Here is a 23858-nt window from a genome sequence, read left to right as displayed (position 1 = left end):
AGTTCACACACATTTTTGTAGTGTGTGTTGCCACATACACCCACATGCCATTGCTGATAAATGCCCTAACAATCCAAATTGCCACATACACCCACATGCTATTTTTGATAAATGCCCTAACAATCCAAATCAACTAAATATTTTGGTTGTATGCCCAGGTGTGAGAATACATGACTATGCTTACAATTGTGAGTGTTTGAAACTACAAGCATTTGACAAGATGGTTTTAATTGATGTGCGTGTCAATTTGCTACCCATCAATGAACTCCCTTTTTTGCCTTTGTTTCAACATTATATTTTTGTTAAATATATTGTAAAGTATCTACACCAGAAGATTTGAATATTTTGTAGTCACAACGTAAAGCCATCCCATAGCTACATCATACAATCTCGTCTCTTATTTTCTCTTCTCACTTTGTTAATTTTACTTATTCTCATATGAAATTTGTTAGATTCTATTTGTTTCTTTGATATAACTTTACCATACAAATAACTATAGACTTGACAAATATATAAAACTTTTAATAATACATGAGATAAATTCTTTGTTTGTTGGTGACTTTAACTACCATAGCCAAATCAAATCCCCTTTCCCCTATTCAAACCACTTCTATATTACCAATGTTGATATCATCCATTCTATGTTCTCACCATAATTTCTTTCTCCTTTTCCATATGCTCACATTGATTCCTTCTACAAAATATTTAACTTTGACTAAAAGTAATATCTAAAATATCATATAAATGACAATTTATTCTAATTTCAACCTTCTTTCTTTCTTATTGATTCTAATTTATATCCATTTTCTTATGTCTACATTGATTCTTTCTACAAACTATTAACTTTAACTAAAAGCAATGTCAAATAAATGATAATTTATTCTAACATAATATCTAAAATACCATATAGATGACAATTTATTCTAATTTCAACCTTCTTTCTTTCTTATTGATTCTAATTTATATCCATTTTCTTATGTCTACATTGATTCTTTCTACAAACTATTAACTTTAACTAAAAGCAATGTCAATAAATGATAATTTATTCTAATATCAACTTACTTTCTCTTTTTATTCTAATTTGTATCCATTCATTGCAATTTTATTTAAATATTTTTGTTTTCCTTTTTATTACAAGCCTAAATTTGATGGCCGTATGCAATTTCTTTTATTTTATTGATAAAATACATTTTCCATTCAGTAATTAAAAATGCCAGTCACTTCCACCAAAACAGTGCGTTCTGAACTAACGGGTACGTGACACCGCCTTCCACTTCATCCCGCCAATGCCATTGACATACAAAAGCTTGTTTAATTTCTGATCCAGGCCTATTTGTCTTGGCTTTCACGCCCAGTTTCATAAACATTTTCAACAGCTCAATGATACCTCACGGATCTTTCTCTGCACCCCAACTTGGCAATGTCCAAATGCTACATAATCCTTTCTCAGACCCATATTATCCCATCAGACAACAGAGCAGGAGCACACTTGAAGGTTACGTTGGCTTCGGGGCACTGTAAAATTGGGCCCAGCTAAGCGCATAATGGTTTTGGCCACTACATTTTGCTTCTAGTGTTCAGATTGAGCTTTTAAGCGCTCTCAACGGTGCGGCTTTGGTTTGCATTAAGGAGTGAGTAAATATTTGCTTGATCATGCCGCTGGTAAGATATGAGATACGAAATGAGTACAGTTTGGCGAAGCCTGAGTTGTACAGGTCAGCAGGGAAGGATGAGTCTGATGTGTTGCTGGAAGGGGTCGCCATGGCTGGGCTTGTTGGGATACTGCGCCAGCTCGGCGACTTAGCCCAGTAACTTCTTTCTTCTAACCCTTGCTCCTCTCTGTATATCTAGTCTTAATGTGACTCTGTTTCTTCAGTTTTAGTTCCCGGTGTTAAATGTTTGTGCTTTCCCTAAGGTTGCAGTTAAAAGTCGGGGTTTATTTTCAGTGGCGGTGTTTTAGCAACATTACTCTTGTTAATTTAGTATTTTCGTCTGCGTTTTATTCTGAATCTCCACTACATGTTGCCTTGCACTTTGAATTAAATAAGATTTGCCTTTACGCCTGCTATAGTATATGACATTTCAGACTATTTTGTTGTAAATGTCAGATGAGCATGAGATTCTCTGCCATTGCATTAAATGACAGTGGCAGTTTCACGTTATCTCCTCGGGATAAACCGTTCGGTCAATCTATTCAGTTTATGCAAGTTTACTTTTGGCGTTTGCGAGAATGGAGTGTGTCTTTGGTGCATTAGTACATCTCTGTTCTTCACCTGTTACCTTATTTATGGTAGCTTATCCTTCTGGTTATCGGATTCAGCCGTGGGTTTTAAAATTGAAAATACATTATAAAGGAAAGGGACACCTGGCTTTTTAAATCGAATAATCTGATCTAGGCCGGCCTTAACTAGGAGAAGAAAAAAAGTCAGCAAGCATGCTTTAAGGGGGCGATTCCATGTAGGAGATGTTCCTCCTATTTTTGGTGTGCGGGTGGCTTATAGGAAGTTTTTAAGTGCTACAGGGATAAAATAAATTTTCTCACAAAAGTCTAAATGGCCAGTATCAGGATTTTAGGTTGAAGGTTTGAAGGCGTTCTGGAGACAGGGGATGGCAGAACTTTGCAGCCTCTGCTAAGAGAATTTAGGAAAATAGTTTAGCAAATGGAAGCATGTATATTGTGATACTTTTTAAGATATTTTTATTTTAAATCTAGGACATAAACACTTGAAAAATTGTACGGGATAGCTCCAACGGTTAAGCCCACAGAAGAAGTTATGGTAGTCTCCTACAGTGCCATCTGACAGGGAACATATAGAATGTAGATACATTTTGTGCAACGACACATTATAACGAATTGAGTTTTTCAGTTTCGGGAGTGGGTTGCACCAGTGCTAATAATGTATGTTCGTTACACATTCAGCATCTTACCTAACCTTTCTCAAAGCCTTTAGCCCGGAGGAATGCTTAACTAGTCACTACACCAAGACTAAACTCGCTCCCTCTTGCCCTCCCACTTCGCTTCCCCAGAAAAAAAAACAGAAGGATCTAAAGTTCTAAACAATTTAATTTATTTTAGTTTGGATCTTAATCTCCACAAGTGGCTGATGGGACGGAAGAAAAGTAGATAGTCCAGAAGCACACGAAGAGAGTGCATAGTGCATTTCAAATAAACAATCAATAATGGCAAGAGAGAAGTAATGTGAGGCAACAGACCTGAAAATCCAAAACTATGTCAACTAGCCGCTGTCTTCATATTAAAGAAGTTGGTGATGGGTTTATATTGATATTTATCTGGGTTCTATAATATAAATGTTTTCTGAATTATTTCTTACCATGTTTTGGAACTTACAAGGTTCCTCGCAGCTTGGCAACATGGAATGATTTTTAGCCGATCATTTTCTGTGTAAATGGTAACACGCCATTAGATTGGATGAAGGTCCACAAGGAACCATGAGAATCTTTAAAGAGGCAGTGGAACCTGCTGCTGCTCTCACTACTGGTAGAATAGCCTACAAGTATAGGATCCTCAAACCCAGGCTCCCAGAGAAAAAGTTGAATGTATTCACCTCTTGTTGGAGGTGGCAACCTGATGCCATAAGAGGTTGAAGAGAACAAACTCAAATCTGTGCTTAAGGTGATCTTAGGTAGCAGCAATGCATTGTCTTCGTGGGGTACTTCAGAACTTGGATTCAATAATTTTGCAGGAATAAATAATTAATAAAATTACAAGCAATGGAAAAAATCAAATATAAAAGATTCTCTTAGACATTTCCATATTACCTAGGTTAGGTTTTGTAAACCTCCTTGTGGACACCTCTGTGAATCTTCTGTTTGGTGAGTTCAGGGATTGCTTGTAGACTCAAGAGTAGCAAGTCTCTATATCAGTAAGAACAGAAGTTAAGATGGGTAGCGATGACAAATATATGCATAAAGTAGCTGTGAACACCAAAATCTAGAGGAGAAAAAAGGGAGATGAATGCAAAACAACTCCTACGATGAATTTGACATTATAACTTTGATAGAGCAAAAAGGCAAGCGATGCACAAATTTTCAAAGATATCCAAGCATTATACCTTCTTGATGCATGCATGAGCTCTTTCTTGCGGATGAAGGATTGATAGGTATGGAATGTAGGTTGCTCATGAGAGGCTCCTAATTTGGCAACATGTAACTATGATCTTTGAAGCACCTCCACATATGGTAAGTGTCTCTGGAATGAGGATTTATATAGATTTTAAGCCCATGATATCGATGGTTGAGACATGTTTTAGATTGGATGGCTAACATTTGTTTGCATGTGAGGATGGATGAAAAGATGCAAGCGGAGGGATATGATTAAATCAAGTTGACAGAGGGCTAGAATTGCTTAACTTGCATTAATAGATGATTTAGGAGCATATGGGTGCACAATCAACATCAACAAAAACATCCCAGGTTTTGTTTGCTTTGTTTTTGTTGGTTTTTGGTGTTTTGCTTCATGAGAAATTTAGGATGCAAGTTGACCAAGGTAATGAATTTTGGAGGTTTGCTAGGTTTGCAAACTAGTTGGCTCACCAAAATATTTCATTGTCAAAACAATTCGCACATTTGATTGAGCGCCAATGAGAACATCGACTAAGTCATGAAGGTTCGACAGTTCAAAGTTCTGTTGAATTGGCAATTGTTGAAAACTCTTAAATCTAGCAAACTTCTTAGTTGCAAACTCTTTGGTTTGCTAGTTTGAAGTTTCACTGAATTGTAGATCATCAAAACACAAACAAAGATATCATAAAGCCTTTGTCAATAGGTTCAGAAGTTTGCGAACTTGCCAACTCGCCAAAGAAGAGATGGATCAGGCAATGGAACAAATGGTTTGTGGAGAAGTGATTTCGTCTTCATGTTCGCCAAATTGTTAAAAAGGCAAAACAACTAAGGGAGAAAGCTTCAAAGGTTTGTGAAAGTCTCAGTGCCGAAAGATCAAAGTGCCAAATAGTTTGAAGGCTTGTGAACTCATCGTAACACCAAAGATGACAAGAATTAAAAGCTCAATAAGGTCGAACATGGATGTTGATAGATCTCAACCATACAAGGACTCAACAAAGAGAGAATTGGAGTGCTATGATAGGGGCATGGACAACTAAAGCTCATGTTAGAGGATGCGGTTGTTGGATGATGGTTATACATGCAAATTAGAGAGCAACTATTTTGGGCGTGACTTCTTCCTCATGTGTGAGAGTTTGGAAGATAGTCTTGTGGAGTTAGATATTTGAGCAATGGTTAGAAGAAGGGAAATGAAGTAGAAGATCGAGGGAGCCGAGAAGAGGGTGAAGGTTGGGTGAGTTTTCCCGCTAGTCCACTGGCAAAGAGAGTGAGGAGGGTGTTAGAATCAGAGATCACTGAGAGGGGGGGGGGGGGGGGGGGGGCGTGAATCAGTGATTTGCTGGAAATCAAATCCACAAACTTATTCTTTATCCACCGTTCAACAATGCATAACAGAAAAGAACATAAACATGCAATAAATAAACCACAGATCCACAACACCGAAATTTTTACGTGGAAACCCGGAAAGGGAAAAACCACGGTGGGGCTGGAACCCACAATATTCATATACTATGGCTAGGAGTACATAAATATTACATAGATGGGGAATGCACTTGCATTCAAGCTCATTGCCTAGATGTCACTGCTCAATTAAAATGACCCGAAAGGCTACAACCTCTAGGGAAGTCTCACTGACTTACAATTTGATTACAATGAGAAAATACAATGAAATGAACTCTAAGATAGCATCTGACAATGCAAGAATGAGTTCCGGTTAAGCACTAGATTTGTGTCTGTCCTCGCTCTGCAAATACTCTGTTTCTATCTTAGTCAGCTACTGGATTATCCATAAACCAAATGTGCACGTGAAACTGCACTCAATCGCTCCAAAACGGATCACCACACTTGTATTACCTCAAAAACCAATCGCCAAATCGATCTTATATATCCGGTCTTAACATAAAAATAATCTCCTTCAAGTCGGCTTCAAGAAGTGTAATGTGTAGCTCCAAGTCATCTTCAATCTCAAACAAAACATAGCACCGGACCGAAAGAGTATAATCACACGCTTCCTAAGGATCTTTCCATTCACCAAGAACACGAGATCAACCACCAAAATCACTGCAATCATCGGAAGTCATTTCAGACCAAAACATTACTTTGATAGCCCTGTTTTACCCGTTAACTGTCTACCGGTTAACTCCTGCTTCCGGATAAGATGAATCACAATCACCAGATTGAATCACCAAGAAGAGTTGCCATAAATGACAACCCTAGACCAATAAGCAACTATTGGAAGTCACCGGATGAGTGTCAATTGCCAACAATCTCCCCCTTTGGCATTGATGGCAACACTTGTGAAAAATGATTGTGTAGAAACTTGTGAAACCTGTACACCGGATGAAAAAGAATGAAAGAATTCTAGGGCTCCCCCTTAGATCAATAACCCAAAAATCTGCATCACTGAACTGTACACTCCATACACAATTAGTCTGTACATTTTTCACCTCATCTCTCCCCCTTTGACAACAATGCCAAAGATATGGTGTGCAACAAAATATTCAGTACATATATACACACACACCGGATGATCAAATCTATACATGCTTAAGTATATCTGCATATGCCATCTTAAGGAACCCAATATAGGTGTTCCAACCTGCCCGCAACTTCTCCAGAATCGAAACAAAACCATTTAAAACATAAGCATGAAATTCTATAGTTGCAATCTCAGTTGGAGTCTCCTGATACATGTTTTGAATGCAGTCCATCTTATGGTACACTAAGGTGTCTAACCAGGGACCAATTAGGTTCCAGAGTTCACCTGTCCGCCTAACCATTCTCTCCTTGTCAAAATTCCTAATCTGCTTGGTAATAGTCAAAATTTGGCCTTCAATACCGCTAGTGAAGTTAGCTATAGGATCATAAGCTTGAGAAATTTGAGCTAATTGTCCTTTGCAATTATCTAATTGCTTGTCTATTTTAGTAGTGAAATTTGTCAAAACTAGACAAGACATATAAATTTTACCGCCTTCTGTTAAGGCCTCATCAATTAGTTTTGATTCCTTTTCAAGCTGGGCCTTATCATTGCTGATCATTTGCAAAAATGTTTGAACTTTGGCATCTTTAAATTTCTCCACAGCCTGCCTAGCTGATGCCTTGGTCAAAGAATCAAATTGAGTGGATATATGATCTATCAAGTTCTGAAGCTTACCGAATGAACTGGTAGTAGCATCAAGTTGTAGTTCCAGTACCACCTGTTCCAAAATTGAAACTGTTTTCTCAATGAGTCTTTGTTGCCAAGTCTGTCAAGACCCTGCTTTATCTGTTGGGCCACCGGTCAAAAGCCCACTGCACTCTACTGGTTTTGGGGATCTGATTCATGAAGTAAAGTGCCAGATAGATAACCAAGGAACCAAATTTGAAGACATGCTTTTTATCTTGCTTAATTTTCTTCAATTTTATCTTCAATTCCTCCAACAGAACACTACACAGATCATAATGTGCATCTTCCTTAACCATCTGGTAGGCCGCATGGATGCTAGTGCCGGATATAAAATTCAGTCGGTTAGATTGATATACCTTGTAACCGATTACCATCGCAGCAAACTTAACATCATCTTCCTTGATTGTGCTGATCTTCATTGATCGTCCATCAAACTATGCATCGGTTAACTTGTTGACAGTAGGGTTTGTGACTTTGCGCAGCCTTGGCTTGTCACCGGTTTGATTCAAACAAGTTACCTCCCTAATTGCTTCCGAAGTGATTTTATAGGGTTGGTCTAGCCATATAAATTCTGCATGAATTCTGCTCAATACATAACTCACCCATTCATTTTCATCGAACAACGGAAAGTTCACAAATTGAGTGAAACCCTTTCTCTGCAACTGCACAAATTCCGGCTTAGGGTTGCCGATTTCATCCATAATGTTGTTGGTATATAGGTCCAAGATATCCTCAGTGCCGGTTTCTTCGATCTCACAGTGAATATAGGCCCGTACATCATCTACATGCAAAACTCCGTGCGAAATGGAAGAGAATGCTCCAACCGGGTCGACCTCCATGGATTTGTAAGGGTGTTTCTTAAACACGGGACGAGGTCTATCCTTGACCTCAACAACCAGTGGAGTAGCAATGGAAGACGAGGATGCCATTTCAAATTTTCAGAAAACCAAACTTAGAAGTGCTCTTCGAAAAATACCTCAATTGAATGTCGAATGCCCTAGATCACTTGCCGGATTGCTTTTAGTTTGCTGATCGCCTGGAAGCCTTGATCACCTTGTTCTGCAACTCGAAAACATTATTCACAAAGTGAATAATAGCTCTCGTATTTGCCCTTTTAACTTTGCACACCCTAATTTCACTTTGAAATAAATGCACCTCAGATATCCAATTGGATGCCTTGTTTAACTACCGGATGCCAAAATCAGCCATTTGAATCCCGGATGTCAATTGAAATTCAATTCCTGCCATCTGTAATCCATCGATTACAGATCTCATCAAGGGGTACTGCAAGATTTGCATGAATTTGCCTCCCCCTAAGGCCAAAAGCCCTAGTTACCGAACAAAGGTTCTACACCGGATCCAGGTACAGATCAACCATTTGCCATAGATTCATCCTTCTTTACCCACATCTTCTTATGCTGATCTGTGATCTCATCTACCTTTGCTTTTCCCTTTTCTTCTGATTTGTTCTTGTCTACCGAAACATTGTTTTTGCATCTGCAGTACTTTGCAATGTGACCGGTTTTGTTGCATGCTCTGCAAACAACATTATTTTGCATAGGTTTGAAGTTCATTTGATTTGGTCTTGTCCTGCACTAATTAGAGATATGTCCACAAGCATAGCATCTTTTGTTCTAAAAGTTATTCATTACTGCTCTACACATATTTGACTTGTGTCCAAAGTTATTGCATATGAAACACTGACCGATAAAGGTAGGTACATTATTCATATTGTTCATCATATTGTTACTATTCATCATTCCATTATTCATCCTACTTCTGCATTGACTTGCCATATGACCAAACTTATTGCAAGTAAAACATCTACCATTGAATTTATGAGCATCAGGTTGTCTTACAGGAGGATTCTTGCTCTTCTTCTGATCAGGTTTTGTATTTCCTTGTCCAGATCCAGAGGATTCACCTTTCTCAAATCCTAAACCTCGCATGTCCTTTCCATGTCTCTGACTTTCCAACATCTCATCAAGCCTTGTTGAACTACCTTTGAATTTGTCTTTGTACTCATTAGCAGTAGCAAGTTCATCTCTCAAGGTAGCATTTCAAGTTCTTGACCATTATTCCTTGATTGTGTCAACTCAAGCTTCAAATGATCATTCTCATAGGTAAGCTTGAAGCATTCATCAACTCTTTCCTTCAATGATTGTGCCAGATTCTCTTCATTCTTCTTCCGGTCCTCAATTTCCTTGGTTAGCCTCATCACAATGGATTGCATTTCATTCTTCAAGGCAGCATTTTCTCTCTCAAGCTTGTTAACTTCATCAGCTTTGTCCTGATATTCCATGATCTGATCTTCTTTCTCCTTCAACTTGTCCATCAATTCCTTCCTCTTCTCTCTACAGACACTTGCTTGATCCTTCAGCTCACTAACGAATTCATCAACAACATTCTGGTTCTTCTTCAAGGTACAGATCTAATTTCTAGTTGCATCAAGATCCTCAAGTGCCACATTTAGTTGTCTCTGAAAACCAAAATCCATAGAATCAATCTCCCGGATCTTCCTCAAGCGGTTAAGCTTCCTCAGAGGAACTAGGCTCTGATACCAATTGTTAGAATTAGAGATCACTGAGAGGGGGGGGAGGGGGGGTGAATCAGTGATCTGTCGGAAATCAAATCCACAAACTTATTCTTTATCCACCGGTCAGCAATGCATAACAAAAACTAACATAAACATGTAATAAATAAACCACAAATTCACAACACCAGAATTTTTATGTGGAAACCCGGAAAGGGAAAAACTATGGTGGGGCTGGAACCCACAATATTCATATACTATGGCCAGGAGTACATAAATATTACATAGATGGGGAATGCACTTGCATTCAGGTTCACTGCCTAGAGCTCACTGCTCAATTACAATGACCCAGAAGGCTACAACTTTCAGGGAAGTCTCACTAACTTACAATTTGATTACAATGAGAAAATACAATGAAATGAACTCTGAGATAGCATCTGACAATGCAAGAATGAGTTCCGGTTAAGCATTAGATCTCTGATTGTCCTCGCTCTGCAAATACTCTGTTTCTGTCTTAGTCAGCTATCGGATTATTTGTAAACCAAATGCTCACGTGAAACTGCACTCAATCGCACCAAAACAGATCACCACACTTGTATTACCTCAAAAACCAATCGCAAAATCGATCTTATATATCCAGTCTTAACATAAAAATAATCTCCTTCAAGTCATCTTCAATCTCAAACAAAACATAGCACCGGACCAAAAGAGTATAATTACACGCTTCCTAAGGATCTTCCCATTCACCAAGAACACGAGATCAACCACCAAAATCACCGCAATCATTAGAAGTCATTCCGGACCAAAACATTACCGAGATAGCCTTATTTTATCGGTTAACTGTCTACTGGTTAACTCCTGCTTCCGGATAAGATGAATCACGATCACTGGATTGAATCACCAAGAAGAGTTGCCATCAATGACAACCCTAGATTAATAAGCAACTATCAGATGTCATCGGATGAGTGTCAATTGCCAACAGAGGGTAGAGAAAACGACTATGAAAAGAAGGCCATGCCTGTAATCTAATGTAATGTATTTCTTGAAGCATATGAATAAAAGAAACATGTTTTGACTATATGCATGTGTTGTTTTGTGTGTTGTAGGTTGAGCAGGTCACATGTTTGGACAATCTAGTAAGACTCCCTGGCTACAACTACACCAATAGATGAGATGCAAGCAAGTGGAGGCTTGAGGACAGTGCAAGTATTTGAGGGAGATTGCACCATAGGGTGGATGAATGAAGGCTCAAGATGCAAAGTCCATTTTTTGGACTTTTGTGGTGAAATGAAAATGATTTTTAATTTAATTTTTAAATGAAGAGAAATGTGCATTAGCCTAATTAGTTAGATAAGCATCTATTCAATTAGTTGGTGATGGAGGAAGGTTAAGGTAATTAATTAAATATTATAAAATTAATTGGTGAAAGGTTTTAGCTTAATTAATTAGCCATTAGAGAAAAAACTAAATTAAATTAATTAGTGAATAAACGATGTAGGATCAATGATGGTGGTTGGAGGTATAGATAAGCTAAAACAGGAAAGTAGGTTTTCGGAGTTTACATTTTGTCTTTATTTGAGACAATGTCAAACAACTAGGAGAAGTGATGTTGTTTCAAAGAAAATAAATATAGATGTTTGATGAGGTAAAACTGAGGGCAAGATGTCCTAGTTATTCATAGGAAATGATGCTAGTAAGTAGGTTAGAGATGCTCCCTTGAGAGAAAAAGCAGTTTGGCAAGACCCAAGTGGTCTCTCAAAAGAAGAACTAGGTTCAAAGGGATAAAAAATGGAGAGAAGGGGTTTGAATAGATAGAGGGAAGGAGGGAGTGGGGAATGATTAGGTGCATGAAGTTTGAGCATGGAGAATAAAAAATAATATTAATAAAGGGATGAAATGTGTGAAGAGTTCTTGAAATGCAAAGGGAGATGTGAATGGCTACGATGTGAATGGATGAGGAAGGGAGAATGATAATGATATGATGTGTTGGGATTGAGTATGGTTGATGGTAGGTACATGCTAAGAATCTTTTGGAGGAATCCTAATATGGCAAGCAATCAAAATTTGTTGTAGCACCAAAAATTATGCACTATGATATAAGGGTTCACGATGTTGTGACAAGTGCATAAAGGATTGACACCCAAGTAGGCATATGAATTGATTCATCATGATATGGAAAACATGACAATGTTGGTGACGAGGTGCCCTAAGGATTGACTCACAATTGCAAGCTACAAAAGAAACACACAAACATGCACAAATGATGATAAGACGAATAAGATTTTCCCTTCATCAAGTTGAAAGCCAAAGATTAATTGATTTGATGATGATGATAGAATAGTTTAAGGATTGGGAACAATATATCTCAATAACAATGTAAAATTTGAAATTGGACAAGGTTTAGATTTTAGCAAGAGTAAGCACAAACTTATGGATGCTTTTGGATTTGTGTTGGATTGCTTGGCTAGATTTGTCTCGATTTTTTTGTTTTTCAAATTGTGTTTGGATAAGTTGTAGCTTTGGTTTTGGATTGGTTGCATGTATTGGACTTGGGTTGGTTTAGAGTAGCTGGATACTTGGTATGGGATCACAAAATTGAAATCTTGAGTATCTAGAATTCAGGATAGTGGATTTGTGTTAGGAATTGATTTGTTGTATGTTGTTGAGCTTGAGATTGGTTGATTTTCAAATCATTGAGGAAAGAATCCTTTTTAGAACTAGGGATGAAGGTGTTGGATGGAGGGAAGGGTTTGGAGGATTTAGGATGTGATGAGGGATGGAATTCATGATGGAAATGGGAAGGGTATGTAGGATGTGGTCACCAAAGACTACATGGCATAGGAATGATATGCCTCACTTTACTATTTGCAATTCATGATGTTGTGTTGAAGTGCTCACCAAATCTGATTCAACTTAATCCATGAATCATTACAATAAAATTGAGTGTTTAAGTTGAAGATTAATCATTAGATAGATCAAGAGGTTTTCAAAAACATGTTTCAAGATCTTGTGCACTTCTTTATCAAGGTCAAAAGTGGGAATGAAGATCAATATGATGGCATGCAGATGCAAATGTGATGGATGGGAATAATTTGATGGTGTGATATGGATGATTGGCTAAAGTCTATGGAGGGTGGATGTTATGAGTGGGTGGAAGAAGCTTGCCCCCACGTGTAAGGTACACAGATAACTAATTTGCACATGATGCCTACTGAAGGGTTTTCATCATGGTACTTGCCCAAGGTGCCATGGGAATGGTTTGTAATGTCAGTAGCTGTTTCAGGCATCTGCGAGGAAAATGCCGTGGGAATAACAACGGGGGCTGAGAATGGAATGGAGACTCGTGGAAATGCTTCTTGAGGGTCAACCGATGTTTTGGCGGGTGCTAGTGTAAGGGTAGTGGGAATTTGGGTCTGCATTGTAACAAAATGGGCAGCAGTAGAAGGAACAACTTGAGCAGAAGGAAAAGGCAAAGTAGGGTGTAGCTGAACCGTGGAAGTCACCAGCTGCTGAGGAACTGAGGGGACCTCTAGGGCTTGAGAAGATGAGCTTTTCTTTGCTGAATCTAGATTTTGCTTCTTACGCGAAGGAGGGTCGGGTGCCTGTTTCTCAGCTTGTCTCTTACCTGCCTGGGAACGAGGTCTACGAGCAGAACTGGCGAGAGGAAGAAGAATACGAGGCTCGGTATCTTGCTCTTCGATACTTATAACCTCTACGTCTTGCCGCTGGGCCACCTCAGGAGACGAGTACCCACGTGGTGAACTATCACCCGTCTCTTCATTAGATTTATTGCACTGGCGCCATTCTAGCTCGAAACGCTCGTCTAGGGGGGCATTCCCAATATTAGCCCTAGGCTGACTCACTTCTTGCCGGTAGATCCAAAAATCCTCCCTCTTCTTTTTGGGCCAAGAATCTAAAGTCATGGCTTCTAGCATCGCCTGGGGAATGGGCTTTGCGGGGTTATACTTTTGCATGATTGAATAGAAGCTCAACCACGGGGGCCGCTTTAGGACGGGAAAATCATTGAGACCCACATACAGAGTTGGGTCATCCACCTGTGGATTTGTGCGTCCTTCCCACGAGCTTTGCGGCTCGTGTTTCACTGCATTCTTCCTTCTACTAAGACACCCATCTGGGTCGTAACTCCAAGAATCGTCAATCACCACTAAGCCGAGTTGCACCAGCTTGGATGTCAAGACTTCCTCCGCAATGTTCCTCCGGACCAGAGTGACGGGGCCAATTGCCTTGTGGTCTTCAGTGATGGAGGTGTCATGCTTTCCCGCCCCGATGGCCCTTTTGATTCTTACCAATTGCCGCACAATTTCAAGGGCGAGGGTCCTTTTTGTTACATAAGTAGGTAGGCGAAAGGGTTCTTCTGAGAACCCATGCACTCGAATAAAAGAAAAATCGCTACCTAGGAACCAGTCGCAGGGAGGGTGTTCATTGTACATCCAGTTCATTTGAATCTGAGAGAAGCGGGCAAGCGGTTCATTAGGGATTGACCCAAAATCCTTAAGGATGGGGGTTAAGAAACAATCGGAGAATTGATAGGCATCGTAAGAAGCTAATAGAATGGGCGTCCAAGCTGACATCGACATCTTGTTCCCTGACTTGTCGTAGATAGCCAATCGCATATATTGGCTGAAGAAGGCCTCATTTTGGTGCAGGAGCAGATGGACAAGGACTGAGGTGAATTTGAAGCGCCGCAATTGCTGAAACTCTGATAGTTGCTTTACCATTGCTCTGGCTATGAAGACAGAGAAGTCAAAATGGAAAGACCCCTTCTGCTTTCGGCATTTGAAAAGGAAGCCCATCATAGCAGTCGTGATTTCCCAGTCATTTTCGTGACTGCATAGCCATGCAAGAGTGGATGAGATATCCCTTAGGTCATCATGCTTCAAGTCACTGTAAGATAGAGGAAGCCTTGGGAGTCTGGAAGACAGACTCCGATTGAGGGTACAATGGCAAAAAGAGAGGGCATCTCTTTTGGTGTTCCAAAATTCTTCCATAGCGGTCTCAGAGAAAACCTTTGTCCCCTCAAAAATGGGGCAACACATCATATCCCTTATGGCTTCCAGGGAGATTACTACTCTTAAGAAAGAGATGCTAATTGAGCAGGAAGTAGGGTCAAACCCGTTAGCGCACACAGCCACAAGCTCTGGGGAATAAGGAACCATAGGGACCACGAATTGGGGGGTGCCACTGTTCCAGAAATGAGCCGCCATGGATTGAGGCTCGACTCTACGATGAAGCATTCTAGTGCACGCAGCCTCTCTGAGGTTTTTGGGCTGCTTGTGGAGCTCGGGCTCGACAACATTTTCATAAGAATCTATTACTTTAGACGTGTTGCGGGTAACCATCTTGGACCTGGCTTTGGTTCTTGGATATTCCGACCTAGGCGGAATAGCGTGGGAAGAATAAGAGAGCTCCCCAAAAACATCTACCCACAATCCTCCCTAAGCAGCACCTGAGGAAGTAGCTTCTGTTTCCATTTTCGGAAAGAGATCTCCACTCTGTCAATCTTTCAGAAGTCTTGGGCACTTAGGTTACAAAAGTAGCAATAAGATGAATATCGGGCGGCCTCCTTCCTTTAATGCACTGCATGCCTAGATTTTCGCGAAAGGGGACGCTTAATGACAAGCGTCCGTTTGCACGTATGCCAATTCATTTTGCAGTCGCAATTAACCCTGAAGAGGATGAGCGTCACCATTTACGATTTCCAAGGGAAAACTTATTTAGCCTGCCGTTAATCAAAGCCACTTGAGGCAATTTACTTGTCCGGACGGACCCCCTCCTTTATGAAGGAAATCAACAGCCAGCAGGGTTCGTACAAGTTAAGATAGTCCTGCGGGATTTATGGTTTAAAACGCGATGTACTTACACATACGTGTGGCGTCTGTTTGCATCATCTCTTTCTTTGAGGAACCGGGTAGGACGTTTGCCAACTCTGAATCAGATCTCGCCTACTTGTGCGAATTGATGAGGAATGACAGGAGCATTGGATTTCGGGAGTACTGGCGTCTTTACCACTTCACCTTGAGCCGATAATTCGTTATAAATGTCTTTTCAGACATTCTTTTACAGAGTATCAACTTCAACGACGGAGCTTCTTTCAGGAAATGGATACTCCTGTTAGACTCATCAGTAGTAACTTAGGTCGCTTTCCTTGGGAATGTTTTTGACCGGAGGCTGTAGATTATGACAAGGCGGAAGAATCCCCTGATTATTGCTGCTATCAAATGGGTGCTTGGCGAGGATTTTATAGATAACGTGGACCAATACTGTGTAAACACAAACATTTGTTCGCGTTTTGTGGCTTCGTTGCTGGATTTCGGAACGGCTGGGCTATTGACCTCGGAACTCACCAAGGCACTCTTCTCCCAAGATTTTTTTGGGGGGCTGGAAGACGTAGTAGCGTACTATGTCCCTTTCAAGGGCCTCCCTCTGGCATCGGACTTGAGGCGCTTCATTACTTCCGGCGAGGAGGTGACTTGGCACCCGCTTATCGGCGGTCTGAGGACGATGACACTGTCATCCCATCGTTTTCGAGTGGAGCTTGCTGCGGAGTTTCTCCTTCGGGTCCATCTGATAGTCCCTGTCCCAGATGGTATTGAATGGTACATTGATTTTAGGGATTACATTTTTCCAAGGGTCTTGATGCCGCACATTCAACCGAATTTGGTTGTTATTTCCATGGCCGGGGCGCCTATTGCGTTTTTGACCATGAGTGGTCAGAAGGGGATGATACTTCAGATGATAGTGGAGACCTTGATTTCCAGATGGAGGACGATGAAGATGGAGAGGATTTTTAAGGAAATGACAACCTTGGTTTTGAGGGCTTCATCTTGCTTCTTTTTGTAAAAAATGGGCCGGAGGCTTGCCCAAAAATTGTAAAAACCACCCATAATATAATGATTTTCTTTTTGCTTAATTATGGTGCATCATGTGGTTTTACTTTGCCTGCTCGAGAAAATGATCGGGAATAATTAAATAAATAAGGCACACAAAAGCACTTATTTACATTATATACATTCAGAGAAAAACCGCTTAATGAAAAGGCTTGAGGTGGAACTCGTTGATCGGGATCCTGACAGAGTCCCTTTGCATATCTTCGAAGTCAAACAAATTGAAACCTTTGTAGCCTATGATGCGGAAGGATCCCTCCCATAACCCATGGAACTTGGCATGTTGATCGGGCTAGGCCGCTCTTTCATTGTATTTCAAAACAAGATCGCCTTGTTTGAATTTTGGGTCGGAACTCTTTTTACTATCGAACCACCTCTTGACGGTTTGCTGACGGTTTTGGAGAGTTGCGAACATTGCCTCCCTGGCCTCTTCTAGTTCCATAATCTCTACCAACCTTACGTCCATGGGACCATTCTCTGCTACTTCGACAGACTTAAGTAATTGCAAGGCTGGGATTTCCAGAGAAACAGGAAACGATGCGTCCTTATCATAGAACAGCTTATAAGGGGAGTTCTTTAAGACCTGCTTGGGCGTTATTTGGTCGACCCATAACACGTTCCTCAAGTGGTGGTGCCACTCCCTCTTGCACTTCGAGCCTATCCTTTTAATGAGTCTGATGAGATTCTTATTAGTGGACTCGACGAGCCCAGTTCCTTGCGGATTGTAGTTTGAGGAGGTTTTGAGGTAAATACCTTTGCTGAGGGCAAATTGGGTGATTCGCGAACCTACGAATGCGCGCGCGTTGTCTGAGATTACGGTCTTTGGCGGACCATATTGGCACACTAGGTCCTCCAGGAACGTCAACACCTCGGTCTTTGATGAATTCTTTAGGGGAACAACTTTAGACCATCTGGTGAAGTAGTCGGTAGCGGTTGGGATCCACTTATGTCCAGTCGAGCTTGGGGGATTGATCATCCCTATGAAATCGAGTCCCCATTGAGCAAAGGGTTCCTCTACCATTATAGGCCTGAGTAGCATCGCTGCTTTTCTACTCCTGCCACTGTAATATTGGCATTCTTTGCACTCCCTTACCAAGGTGTGCACGTCTTTGAACATAGAGGGCCAGAAGTATCCAGCACGAGTGATCTTGATGATGGTTGTTTGTGCTGAAAAGTGACCTCCTGATGAACCATAGTGGAATTCATGTAAAACCTTGCCAGCTTGGGATTGGTTCACGCAGCGGAGTAGGATTCCATCGAAATTTCTTTTGAAAAGTATGCCATCCACCAAGCGGAAACCACTGTTCTGAAGTCTATAGAATCTCTTCTTTTCAGGGGGGAGACCTTCAGGAAAACTTCCCGTCTTCATGAAATGTTTCCAGGCCTCCTTCCAGCACGTCTCTAATGGTTCGGAGGTAACCATCACGACTTCTTCTGCGGCCATCTCAGCTTCTCGGGGCTTGAACACTTGGGCTATATATTTGCACAAGCCTTTGCCGCGGATTATTTTGGTGGGCCTAACATCAATGTTGTACTCCAGGATTTTGGTAATCCAGTTTGCCCTTTTCTCGGTGATGTCGCCTTCCATGATGTATTCTCTGACTGAAGGATGAGCAACATACACGGTAGTCTTATTGCAGGCGATAAAGTGCCTAAAATTTTTCAGGCCCTTGACTACGACCAAAGCTTGCTTTTCAACGAAATTATACTTAGCCTCATATTCTTTTAGAGTTTTTGAATGGAAGGCTATAGGGTGTTCACTCCCTTTTTCCGCATCCTTCTGGGTCAGGACCACAACAATGCTATAGTGGCTTGAGAAAACATACATTATGAAGTCCTTCGACATATCCGGGTTGGATAACACGGGGGTTGAGCAGATAGCATCTTTGATGTTCTCGAAAGCTTCTTTAGCTTCGAGAGTCCATTTGAAATGCGTTTCTTTGTTGAGCATCAGGGTGATAGGCCTTACCATTCCTGCAAAATCAGAAATAAAGCGGCTAACGAAGTTAACCTTACCTAGGAAAGATTGGACCCCCTTTTTATTGACAGGAAGGGGGAGCTCTTTTATTGCCTTAATTCGATCAAGGTCGATAGAGACTCCTTCCTTTGACACTACGTGCCCTAGTAATTTCCCTTGAGGGACTCCAAAGATACATTTTTTGGGTTCAAAGATGTCCCAAATTCTAGACACTTTTGGAACACCAGCTCGAGATGATCGAAATGATCTTCTCTGTGCTTTGAAAACACCGTTAAGTCATCCAAATATAGAAGGATGATTTTGTTGATAAGCTCCTTGAAGGCCAGGTCCATAGCTCTTTGAAAAGTCGCGCCGACATTTGACAACCCAAACGACATTTTTTGATAGGCAAATGTTCCCCATTTGGTTGTGAAGGTGGTCTTATGTTGATCCTCTAGCTTCACCAAGACTTGATTATAGCCCGAGAAACCGTCTAGCATTGAGAACATTTTCGATACCGCCACTGTGCTTAGTAATTGCTCCATTGGTGGCAAAGGGTAGTGATCTTTTAGAGATGCTTGGTTTAAGTCTCTGAAGTCCACGCAAAGGTGGATGTCCCTGTTCTTTTTCCTGACTGGCACCAGGTTGGATACCCAGGTACTGTGCTTGATGGGGTAGATGATTCTGGATTCTATCAGCTTTTTCAACTCTTGGGCCATGAGGGACTCAATCTTCGGATTGACTGGTCTCTGCTTCTGTCGGACCGGTTTGGCTCCATCGGTGAGCTCGATGGTGTGCTGAATGATGTTGGGATTGTAACCTTTCAAATCTTCATAGGACCACACCAGTACACCCACATATTCATCACAATATTGGGTCAATCTTTTTCGGTCCTCTGGAGGAACCTCCTTTCCGACTTTGAGCATTCTCCCACCTCCTACCGATATTTCGGTATAGTTTCCTTTATCAGCTGTAAGCTTTCGCTTATCATTTGGTGTCATCCTGGTTGAACAAATTTTCTAGGGTGATCAACCCGTTAGGAAGCTTGTTGGATCTCAGCTGGATGATTTAGTTCCCAAAAGCCTCTTTCACTTTAGGTTGCAGTTGATCTGCAAACTCCCTTGAGTTTTGAATGAATAGGGCAATTTGCTCATCACTTTCGAAGACTTGCCAGTGGGTGTCATTGTCAGGAATAGCTGGCTGAACAACCACACAGACCGTCTGGGAGTTGGCGAGCAGGTCCGTAGCAGGGTCAAATTGCGATCCAATTGTAGCCATCTGATCAACAACAACATTTGTTTTTCGAGGAAATCTCTGGATATTGAAAGCTTCGAGCTTTCAATCAGATCCCATGTTCTGTGACGGCAGGACCTCATTGGGACATGCTTGGCACTAGAGACTCCTCGAACCTGGTGCACCAACAGCTCAGAATCACCCAGAACTTTCAATTGTTTGATACCCATCCTCTCTGCCAAGCTCAAGCCTTGGATCAATGCTTCATACTCCGCTTCATTGTTTGAGCATGCGAATCTTAGACGGAAAGATTTCAAGATCCGTTCACTTGAAGGTGAGTTGAGGCAAATATTGGCTCTTGAACCTACTTTGCATCTTGCACCATCAAAGTGTAGGGTCCAAAGTGCAGAGGACAACTCCTCTTCAAAAAATGGTTCCTTGGTAAGTTTTGGGATGACCTGGTTTTCGTCAAAAATGCAATAAGTACCTAGGCCGGTGGCATGGTAGTTGGAGTATGGATCAGAGTCTATGAATTCATTTAGGAAAATCTCCTGATCTGGTGGAATATCCCTGGTCACTTCTTCATCCTCTAGGAGCTCTACGGTTTTCCTTTCTTTGTTTGAGATGGAAGTATGAGTGGGTTCAAAATTGAGCATGGCCTGATCTGCTACGTGTTCAGCGTGAAGGGGCTCTGAAAGGATTTTGAGTTTGGCACTACGCTGAGTGCGGAGGATAAGGTGGGACCAGTCTAAGGACAAGTAACCTCCTAATTTGGCGGTAAAATCTCGGGAAAGGTAGAGCCCAAAAACAGGCGGGATGTCGATGACTACCACTTCTTGGGGCACAGTGACACTAGGACATGCGAACAATGTTAGCAGAGGGTTCTTGATAAGACTTACGGTCTGGACTTTATTCCCGTCTAACTTCATAACACCTCTATTTAACGGCTCATATTTGATATTCAAAACCTCAACGATTTGCTTAGGCATGACGGTAGTGCTGGCACCAAAATCTATCATAGAATTATGCAAGAGTTTATCCCCAACTATGAGGCTCAGGTAGAAAGGATTTGGTTTGTGTTTACCTTCCGTTTGAGACTTAGGAGGCGTGGCTTCATTAGTTAACACGGTTGGAGAGCATGATCTGTCCGTAGAGGGCTGAAACCTTCCTTCGTTGATCTGCGGAGCTTTGGTGGCGTTTCCGCTTGCATTTTTCCCGATGTCGGACAGGGCCTCTTTTAGTCGATTCTTTTGCTCTAGGATACTAAGGAGATCCCACAAGGAGACGTTGGCTGAAGCTTTCTTCAACTGTTCCACCACGTCTAGTATTGTCGGCATCGACGCTTCTGGCTCTCTTGGTTTATAGGGGATAAACTCCTTCCTTGGGTATGTGGGAGCAATCGCGGGTTGTTCAGGAGCTTTATCTGTGGACATTCTCTCCGGTGTGTTTGTATTCTCCCCATTGAAGCGCCTTTTCGAGCGGAGGTTGTAATTTCATTGCATGAGGGGGGCCCCTTCCTTTGAGGTAGTTGCGCCATTGGTGAGCACGACATCTTCGTCCTCCATCCAAGAGAATAGTGCGTGGTCTAGAGCTATCTTTGCCTCTTGTTGCATCGACATACCCTACATTTGGGCAATGAGAGATGCGTTATCCATGCCAGGAGACGCATAGACTGACTCATTTGGTATCATGCCTAGGCTTCGTTGCTTTGCAATTTTTTGCTGCAAATTACCTCTCGGACAATTTCTGGGAGTGTGAGCATTATTGCATGGAAAACACCAAGAGTTAGTATCGTCCGCTAGATTATTTTGCCCCACTGTCAACTCCTTACTGGTGCTGGGGTAAATGGTTTGCAAAGGATTGGGGATCGGGACTATTTGATCGTTTGGCTGGGTGGACTTATCAGCACGATTATTTGCATACTGGTTTTGCTGGTATGTTGGTCTATTCCCTTGGAAATTTTGTTGAAAAGGGGGTCTAGCGGGTGAGATTTGGGCCCTTTTCAGATCGACAATCTCAATGGAAAAAGTTCTCAACAAATTCTTCATGTCGCTGGCTTCCACGGCCAAAGACGATTGCAGAGGGGCTTATGCTTGCTGTGGGCCGGGGTACATATACATGGATTGAGGAGTAGATGTGCTGGGCACGGCCTCTTCAAAGGCTTGGTTAGATAGCTCGGGAAAGATTGGCATGAAGGGGCGTGGCGCGAGCTTCCCTGCATCGATTAGGTTATTTTTTGCTTGGACTGCTATTTCGAATGCTTGCGGGAGGGTATTGCCTCCTAGAAACTGGATCATTACTGATATGTCGGAATTGAAGGCTTTCAGATAAAAGACAAATGCCATATCCGCAAGAGGGCAGGTGGACAGAGGTATTCTTTGCCAGGTCCTCTGGAATCTTAAGCTGAATTCCGTCAGTGCTTCCTGAGGGGCCCTCTTTATCGTAATCAACTGGTGCATCAACGATGATCTATCGGCCTTGTCAGAGAATCTCTAAAAGAAGCGGTCACCTAGTTGATCCCAATCCGCTATAGTATTCGGACCTCAGGATCTGTACCAATCTAGAGCCCTTCCTTTGAAAGAGGCTACGAGCAATCTTAAGGCTACATGTTGCTCGGTGATACCGTGGACGGTGCAGACATTGGCTATATCTTGTAGATGTTCCCGGGGGGTCTTGTGACATTCTCTAGTAAATTTAGGGACGACTTTTAGCGCGGCAGAGGGAATTGGCCCCCATACTACAGGTGGAGTGGGGGGAATGAGAGGGCTTCCGTTATTCCATGTTACAAAATTTCTAGGAGGGACATGTGCCATTGTTGCAAGGGCGACTGCAGGGAAGATAGGTAAGCTCTGTAAAGAAGAGGCTGCAGCCGAATGGATGTTTACTAGGGGAGGAAGGAGTAAACTGGGATTCGGGGCTGTTTGACTCCTGGTAACAGGCCTGAAACTCATAAACTAGCTCAGGCTTTTTCAAAATTATCGTCCCATCGGGCGTGCCAGAAAAAAAACTGTTGACTCTAAATATCACCTTGAAAGCGAACAACCTTATGGGAAATTCAGTGATGGGGGACCTATTGCACTAAACTCACTGAATGACCTCCAGATTTAAGAAGCCAACTCTTCCTTGTGATTGGGAGAAAAGGGGAAGAAGAAACTTAAAACAAAATGATCTAAACTATTTAGGAGATGCGGCAGAACATTTTGGAAAAAGCATAAACAACATATAAAACCTAGACACATCCGGTTTTAAAGTCCATTCAACAATCTATATATCCGAACATAACCGCAATCAAGATACAACCAAGATTTCTTTTAACATAAAGAAACATACATCATGCATCCACCAGATAACAAGTGCAAAACATAGTTTAATCGGCGGAGTATTAGGCATATATTTCCAGAGTTATCAGAATCACAAGAATGCACAGATTACTATCACAACATACTGAAAGACGAGCATCACAGAGGCCACAGGCACAATTTGATTATCCTTTCCTCAGAAAAAAACAATAGCTCCAAGGCTTAATTCCTATCTAGAATACTTAATTGTCTCTTTTCATAAAAGTTCTGAACCCCTAAAACAGGAAAAACCAAAGCATAAATAGAGCCCTTGACTCAGCTAACAGTTCAAAGCATCAGCCATCCTCCCGCAATCGCTTCAGACCGGAAAAACTGTTGTGGCAACCTTGTAGGAATGCACCTAGCAAAACCGCCTCCGAGATTGTTACTTCCACCCTATCGTGGCGATCTCCATACCTGCCCAAACATAAAACTTTGATGCGAACCGCAGCCTGAGGGACAAGTCACCATGGAAAACATGCGGCAGCTCCGGGGAGATCCACAAAAGAGTGCAGAAACAGAAATAGAACGAGCAGCGTGGAGGCACCAAGTGTCCCTATCTTTGCACGATATGGGGTGGGGGCCAAAGAAATGCTCAGTCATCAAAACTTGAGCCACTTGGCAAATCTGCGTTCCCCCAAACTTC

The 23858-nt window shown here is 41.7% G+C and overlaps 1 protein-coding gene across 3 annotated transcripts in view; it reads left to right on the top strand.

Annotated features, from left to right (window-relative positions):
* The first annotated feature begins 1231 nt into the window (after positions 1 to 1231).
* Positions 1232 to 23858, top strand: part of LOC131066770 (uncharacterized) — an 89062-nt gene continuing 66435 nt past the window's right edge. For all 3 annotated transcript variants that reach the window (XR_009111723.2, XR_009111724.2, XM_058001609.2), the window contains exon 1: positions 1232 to 1808. Coding sequence is in view for 1 of the 3 variants with exons in the window: in XM_058001609.2 (XP_057857592.2) it covers positions 1654 to 1808 (155 nt within the window). In the remaining 2 variants the exon portion in view is untranslated. The remainder of the gene's footprint in view (positions 1809 to 23858) is intronic.

The sequence above is a fragment of the Cryptomeria japonica genome, chromosome 2 (assembly GCF_030272615.1).
Source record: "Cryptomeria japonica chromosome 2, Sugi_1.0, whole genome shotgun sequence".
Lineage (NCBI taxonomy): Eukaryota > Viridiplantae > Streptophyta > Pinopsida > Cupressales > Cupressaceae > Cryptomeria > Cryptomeria japonica.
Note: the sequence above shows the minus strand (reverse complement) of the source record. Positions and strands in the feature narration are given on the sequence as shown.